The sequence below is a fragment of the Hippocampus zosterae genome, chromosome 11, assembly GCF_025434085.1.
Source record: "Hippocampus zosterae strain Florida chromosome 11, ASM2543408v3, whole genome shotgun sequence".
NCBI classification, from domain to species: Eukaryota; Metazoa; Chordata; class Actinopteri; order Syngnathiformes; family Syngnathidae; genus Hippocampus; species Hippocampus zosterae.
In genome coordinates this window covers 6,374,430-6,382,318 of record NC_067461.1, presented here as the reverse complement: position 1 = coordinate 6,382,318, position 7,889 = coordinate 6,374,430, and the positions used below count along the sequence as shown (strand labels likewise).

The 7,889-nt window shown below is 47.6% G+C and overlaps 1 protein-coding gene across 8 annotated transcripts in view; it reads left to right on the top strand.

Moving 5' to 3' along the window:
* Positions 1-4,121: 4,121 nt before the first annotated feature.
* camk2g2 (calcium/calmodulin-dependent protein kinase (CaM kinase) II gamma 2) overlaps positions 4,122-7,889 on the top strand; it is a 31,899-nt gene continuing 28,131 nt past the window's right edge. For all 8 annotated transcript variants that reach the window (XM_052080199.1, XM_052080198.1, XM_052080202.1 and 5 more), the window contains exons 1-2: positions 4,122-4,306; positions 6,049-6,143. In XM_052080199.1, coding sequence (XP_051936159.1) covers positions 4,242-4,306; positions 6,049-6,143 — 160 coding nt within the window. In that variant the 5' untranslated portion in view covers positions 4,122-4,241. The remainder of the gene's footprint in view (positions 4,307-6,048; positions 6,144-7,889) is intronic.

Sequence of the window (7,889 nt, the reverse complement as noted above, 5' to 3'; positions counted from 1 at the left end):
TACACAAGGCAACTCAATGTGTTTCATAGAAGCAAGGACACAACACCTGAAATCATTTAGAAAGACAACAGCTGACGATACTGTATTCAGAAGCAGAGATTGAAAAATAATAATAATAATAATCACTTTTCAACACTGCGTATCCTGAACAGGGTCACGGGGAATTGCAGGAACCTATCCAAGCTGACTTCAGGCAAAAGGCAAGACTACACCCCGAACAGGTCGTCAATCGGTCACAGGGCACATATCGAGTCAAAGAACCATTCACACCCGAATCGACATCGCCAGTGACTGGGAACCGATGTCACCAGTCAAGCGAGTGTCCCACTGCAGCATCAGCGACTGGAAATCAAAGTAGGTTTTCTAAAAACTGCACTGAGAAGCTTAAAGGTATGGGAAGGGGGTGGGGGGAAAAAAGCAAAGTTTTTAACCTGGATTAATAACCCGTTGACACTCGACTTCTGTTTGGAGCTTCTTCCGTTTGTGTGCAGCGTAACAGCAAAATGACACTTCGCCGTGTTTGCTTTGAACTCTGGCCTCCACGAAACGACCCGAGTCTATAGACCTTCATATCAATGAAGGATTTTGGGGGGAATCAAACATGACATTTTGTCTGCTTTTCTGCGGCATCATTTATTCGTGCATATTTTTATGTCGCTCTGCTACAGAGGGGATAATTCTTGCATCTTTCAAAAATGAATACGAACGGTCGAATTCCACCGATATTCATGCTCATTATTCAACACTGTACCAAATGTACCAAACAAGATCATTAGTTATTAGACCGTTTATCATTGTAAAGTTAGAACGGAGAGCTGTTTCGACTATTTCGACCCTCATGTAGCGCCACTGCGGCCAAATCTGAGGTCACATCAAACGGAGCAATTTTACTTTTTTTTTTTTGCGCTGTTAGCGGTCAGCCAAAGAAAAGAGGAAAAGTGTCTCAACGGCAGACGGCCGCGAGGCAAGCTGCAAAACATTCTTGCTGAGTGACTCATTCCCCTTTGGCCTCGGCAACACTGCTCTTACTGTTTACCCTGCGTCACCGCCGCCAGGAAGTTGAAGCACAAAGAGATGCGCGTTCGTCACCGTAGTGGACCGCAGACGTACACCGAGGCGGACATCAATGAGGATTTGACATAGTAGACGTGCTGCGGTGACCCAAAACTTTTGTAGAGTATTCCTTATTGTCATACAAAAAAAACAACACCGCCACCAAATGGGCGAGCAGGCCGGGGAGAACGTTCTTATCTGCAAACTAACTGACTGACTCACTTGGCTATCTTTGCATCTGCAGTCACATGACTTTGAATTTCGGCGTATGTTTCATTTTTTTTCTTCCCCCCCCCCCCAAAGCTTTACCACATGTGTACACATGCGTGTCATCCAATGACTTGCAAGTGACCTCATCCCGCCCTGCAGACGAATGATCTATATGTGGAAACAGAGTTAGCGGCAGTCGATGGAGGTGCACGGAAGAAATGTTTATTTGATTCCGGTTGACGGTGCGTACAGAACATTGCGACGGTAGTATGACATTCCGGTCTTGACGTGAAAATGAAATTCGGTGGAAATTGACTTGATTGGAAAGAGTTTATCGGAGAAAATTCCGTGAACGTGCTCTCACAACTCCTTTCATTCTGGCATTCGTTTTTGCATTGAAGTCTTGTTTCAGGTATTGAGGGTGTGTGTGTGTGGGGGGGGGGGCGGGGGGAATCACATTTCTAAGCCTCCCCGTTAAAGGATCCTTCCGCCTGGGGAAGTCTGTTGCTGTGTCATCAGACGGTTGAATCCGACTGTTCGGAAACCGCATTGTAGCACAGCGGTTTTTGCCACGGTCGTGACAATAATACCTTCAGAATAGCAGATCAGGTGATTGGAGGGTGGGGGGGGGGGACCACACTCCTAAGCCTGCCTTGGAAGGGACCCGACATCTTGCTAAAGTCGAGTAAGAGAGGGCGAACCTGAGAAACCGTACTGTGGTTTTTGTCCCGGTTATGGAACTAACACCTCTAAGATTTGCAGACCAGGCTTGCGACCCGTGTGGTGCAATACGGTTTTTGTCCCAGTCATGGAACGAGCGCTTCCAGATTTGCAGACGAGGTTTGATCCAGGTACAGAGAAGGCTTCTGTTCATCGTATTTTCGGTCAAAGGTGCAGCGAGAGCGTCCGCCGCCGCGGCCTTCGGATCACCTCTCTGCTATATCTGTGGTTGACGTTCTTCCGATGACCTCATCAAGCTGTGAGCTTCAGCGATTGCTGTGAGGCTTCGTTGTTGATTGTAGAGTGGCCCGAATGAGAATCACCACCTGCGGTTCTCAGCTCAGGCTGAAAAGCTTTGATTGCTGCGAGCGAAGTCCTGCTTAGAGTGGAGGAATTGAAGTGTCATGAGAGTGACAATGGGGGCGGGGGGTAGGATTATGAGCTCAATGCGGTGGCTGCAATGATCCAGATAATACAACGCAATATACCCGTCAATCTGTGTTATCACCCCCCCGCCCCCCCAAAAGGTTTGATTGTGGGCTCCGGGTTGGGAGTGAACTCTTATCTCCTGTTTCTTGGTGGTCTCGTCAGGTAAGGGAAGGATGGAATAAAGCCGCTGCGATGTACGGCGAATTGATATGGCGAATTGACACAGTGGGTGGGTACAAAGTCGGTCATTACAACATACTTTCGTGGTGCAGAAAGTGAAGCGATCAATTTCCTGGTTGAACTGTGAGGAGCATCGTGCCTTGAGTGGTGGAATTCAAGTACAGCGGATCCAGTCAACTAGTCGTGAAGCCCGCCTGGGATTTGACTCAAGGCATGAAATTCATCACGGGAATCTGAATTGTTAGTCGACTTGGCGGAGGGGTCCAGAACATTTATGTTGAAACCTTTCCCCATTCTTTGTCATCCACGATTGTGTGATTGAAAGGGTTAAAAAACTCTTGCAATCATATACTGACAGTACTTTTGCACCCCCCTGTTTGTTGCGACTCTGCAATATTGTGCGCCATGCTGACCCCACGAATTTTAAATCAGATCATTTTGAATGTTGGCTCCAGACATGCTGAAAACTCCTAATTTTTGCTTGTAATGGTGTGAAGAGTCAAGCATAAAAAGAGGCAGATGGATACAAGTGGTCACAGGGAGCGAGGCCTGGCTTGTTTAGCGCGTCACAGACCTTCAGGGTGACACTAATGCAGTGCGACACTACAGCGCCCGGGCTTTTCTCGTGAACCAAGCCGAGACATAAATTAGCGCAACGACTGTGTCATTGTGGAGTTATTGCCACATTTGGGAGTGTTACGAGCTAGTCCCGGAGCTCATGTACTTTTACTTATCAGCAGTATACGATCGAGAGGGCCTTAAACGTTCCCAATTTTAAGTCTCACCTTGTTGATTTTTATGGGTCTATTTACCATAAACTGTTGGTTATGATGATGCCCTTTTTTCTTGGGGTGCTTATCGTATGCAAAGATTTAATGTGAGAGTAAAGTGAAAGCATTCCACATGATTCTTGCCTTCAGTGCAAAAAAACATTAAAATACTGCGGCATTCATCTCAACTCGTTCAGAGGAGGTCTCAATCGCCTTCAGATGATCTCCAGTCAGATTATTTTGTTTTAACAGGACAAGAGTCGGCCTCAAACTGACCCGAGAGCTGCTTGTTCATTTTAAACCATAGAATAACTCTACTACGCTCATAGAGGAGCTCTGCTTGTGAGGTCTTACTCTGACAATTATTTGCTTTGTCCAAGCAAATAAGCAAGGCGTGTGTGTGTGTGTGTGTGTGTGTGTGTGTGTGTGTGTGTGCGTGTGTGTGTGCGTGCGTGTGTGTGTGTGAGAGAGAGAAAATATGTATGTATCTTTGTAATTAATACGGTAGTGCCTTGAGATGCGAGTGACTTGACTAATGAGGTTTGAGAGATACTAGCCATCGTTATGCCCCCCCGCCCCCACCCCGAGTTGTGAGCAAAACTAAGACACTACTGTACATACTAGCGCTGCATGGATGCAGTGAACGCTACCCACTTCACAATAACGTAACCAATTCAACTCGCATCTGAAGGCCGTGCTGTCGTTTCGTGTGCGACGCAGTGCCTTTTGCGCTCATAGAAGATCTTGGTCTGGTCCAGCTCCTGGCCCCTCCCCTCCCCGCGCGGAGCTCAAGCCTCTTCTGTGGTGTCTCTCGCAGCCTTCCCACCAAGCAGTCTCCCGACCGTCCACCCTACTGGAATCCCCCTTCTCCCCTCCAACATGGCTACGGTGGTCACCTCGACCCGCTTCACGGATGAATACCAGCTCTACGAGGAACTCGGGAAGTAAGCCACCCCTTCCTTCTCCTCTTCCTTCCTGGCTCTCTCCCTCGCTCTGCTCAGTGCTCCATCTTGTTCATCGCGCGCGCGTCTTGTTGAGTGCTGCCTGCTTTTTAATCCCCGATCGCGGCGTTTAAAGGTGCATTGCGCCACGTTTGGTTTTTCGAACAGATTCCAAACTTGCTTGCGAAGCCCCCCTGCACCTCCCCACGCTTCCAGGACACCCACCTCCCACGGGGATGCACAACCTGCATGGTGGCATCCTCTCTCCTACACACACACACCCACACACACACACGCACACACACACCGTGCTGTTGACGTGTAGTTGCACATTTTGCATGCAGGACTGCACGTTTGAGCGTTGCACGACCCTGCTGCTGCACTCAATCGTGTGCGAACGTGTGTGTGTGTGTGTGTGTGATGACACAAACAGGGCTGCAAAGCCGCTGTCTTAATCTCTCCGCACCTCCATTAGCAGCAGCGGCGTGCATTTAAATGCAAGCAGGCCAACGTAAGCGGCTACTTGTTGTTGTACAGCATTGGTGGACGATTTTCTCCTGTTGCCAGCCAGTGTGCTAATACAGGCAGCGAATGAAACCAACAAGTCGTTCAGTGAAGCCTAGTTCAATTCCACTATTCCTCAAAGTGAATGACTTTATGTAGAATCAATTGTTCACTGGTCAAACATTCGTCCATATTCACAACCAAGAGACTCAGTAAGCTATTGAAATATTCATTCATTCATCTTCCGAGCCGCTTGATCCTCACTAGGGTCGCGGGGGTGCTGGAGCCTATCCCAGCTGTCTTCGGGCAGTAGGCGGGGGACACCCTGAATCGGTTGCCAGCCAATCGCAGGGCACACAGAGACGAACAACCATCCACGCTCACACTCACACCTAGGGACAATTTAGAGTGCTCAATCAGCCTGCCACGCATGTTTTTTGGAATGTGGGAGGAAACCGGAGCACCCGGAGAAAACCCACGCAGGCCCGGGGAGAACATGCAAACTCCACACAGGGAGGCCGGAGCTGGAATCGAACCCGGTACCTCTGCACTGTGAAGCCGACGTGCTAACCACTGGCCTACCGGGCCGCCCGCTATTGAAATAATATTAATAATAATAGTTTTTGCAGAGGATAAAGAATATATGCCTGTGAATATTATAGTATCCTCTGCCTGCATGTGTGTCTACCTCTTATGTCCAAATATAGTTCATTTAAATGTTAAGAACCACTTCAAAAATGACACTCGGTTTGTTGGTAAATGGGCTGTCACTTATGTGTTTTTGTTTGTTTGTTGTTGTTGTTTTTTTTATACCTTTGGTACTCAAAGCCCTTCACACTGTTTCCTCATTTACCTGCCGGTGACTCAAGGATACTTCGACAAGGCAGGGGATAGAACCCCCAACCTCGGTGTTGGGAGACAACCATTCTACCACTGAGCCCTGCCGCCCGGCTAGAGCATTTTGCATTGTGTGTTAGCATTAAGTTAGCGGTCTTTGGTGGGGGGAAAAAATCCCTCTTCCAGTGCCACATAACCTCCACTTCTTGTTCTATAATTCCACATATTTCCTTTTTGCCATCCACGGGCACTCTTATGTGGTGCAATTGTAGCAAAAAGCCAAAGAAAACCTGAATCCAACCTGCCACGAGAGTCTGTTTTGGGTGTGAGCGATCCCCTCGTGTTTGTGTTAATCATGCTGTGCTTGTGAGTTGACACTTACGTTGTTGATTTGCCGCCTCCAGAGGCGCCTTCTCGGTGGTGAGGCGCTGCGTGAAGAAGTCCACGGGCCAGGAGTACGCCGCCAAAATCATCAACACCAAAAAGCTGTCGGCCAGAGGTGAGTTGTTCATTGCTTTTCTTCCATTGGAAAGATACCAAGACCGGATTGACACGGCAGGCCCAATTCCCAATTCAAGTGGACAAATGAAGACGAGTGGTGATCCGCGTCAAATATTGATCCACATTGGCCATTCTATCCTTTTTTTGTTTATTTCATATGTTTCTATGACTTATATCCAAATTATGACAGTTGAGAGCAAAAATGGCGTCACTTGAGCAATGTCTTGTGAATCCAGCCTTCACGTTGTGCAGCAACAAAGAGTGACGATCCCTGGGGGGGGGGGGGGTTGTTTGTTTTTAATTGTTGTGGGTTTTCATTGCCTTTCTTCCGTCCACATTTGCATTAGCGGCAGCTTGACATTTGATCCCAAACGACTTCTTTCATGCCGGGAATGGCGCCGCTTGTTTTGGTTGCTGTGTTTAAACCATTCTTGGAATTAAGGTTTCAAAAACACTTGCTAGCAGACGTGAAGTATAACAGGCATGCTGGGCCAGTCGTTGGCGATGTCAATTCCCATTTGTGGCATTTTTCAATTTGAAATAACGCCCTGTTTTTTTTTAAATAAATGAATGGGAACATGATTTTAAAAAATCAGATTCATTGAAAAAGTGACAAAATTATTGAAAGATTAATCACTCATTATTATAATCATGAGTTGCATCCTTACTGCGTGTGTGTGTGTGTCACTCTCTCTCGCTCTCTCTATTCACACACTCAGACACACATGCCCACGCAAACAGGTTGTCTCTCCCCGGAGTGTCTGCGCAGTCTTTATTACTTGCGCCAAGACCTGCAATAAATCACCAAAATAAAAATGCTCGCGCTCGCTAACGTACTTACTCGTGAAGTCTGATTACTGCCACCATTAAGTCTCAAGTGTGCACATGCCACCTTATAAAGGTGCACACACACTCACTCACACACACACCCAAACTCAGTCTGATTCCTCTAATATTACCAATGTTTTGATTGGTTTACTGTTGTTGTTGTTGTTTTTAAATTAGTATTGTGGGGGTGGCCCGGTGGTCCAGTGGTTAGTGCGTCGACCTCACAGTGCAGAGGTACCCGGTTAAATTCCAGCTCCGGCCTCCGTGTGTGGAGTTTGCGTGTTCTCCCCGGACCTGCGTGGGTTTTCTCCGGGTATTCCGGTTTCCTCCCACATTCCAAAAACATGCGTGGCAGGCTGATTGAACACTCAAAAATTGTCCCGAGGTGTGAGTGTGAGCACGGATCGTTGTTCATCTTTGTGTGCCCTGCGATTGGCTGGCAACCGGTACAGGGTGTCTCCCCCCCCCTGGGCCTCAGCACCCCCCGCGACCCTTGTGAGGATAAAGCGGCCGGAAAATGGATGTGTGGAAATTGATATTGTATTGTGCGTGCTCATATTACCTCATATAACCGCGTAATCAATAAGACAATACCAAGAAATTGCAAACGTTTAGCATCATAGCAATAAGCAGAAGTGGCAAAGCCAGGCAAGCGTTCCTTTGTGTTGAAAGTGACTGTCTCTGTCTATCCTCCCCTCTCTTATACATCACGGTGGACCCTTTCGTGCCGATATGGGAAACCAGTTTGGGGCCTGGTGCAAGAAACTAATGCAGCAGGTTTTATCTTGACACTTCGCCCTGTTCCTTTTACACAGGCCAGCAGGAAGGAGCGATAGACAGAAAAAAAAAGCGAGAAAAGATTGGAGAGAGGAAAAGAGATGGCATGAGGTAAAACAGAGAAAGAAAAGGGACCAAA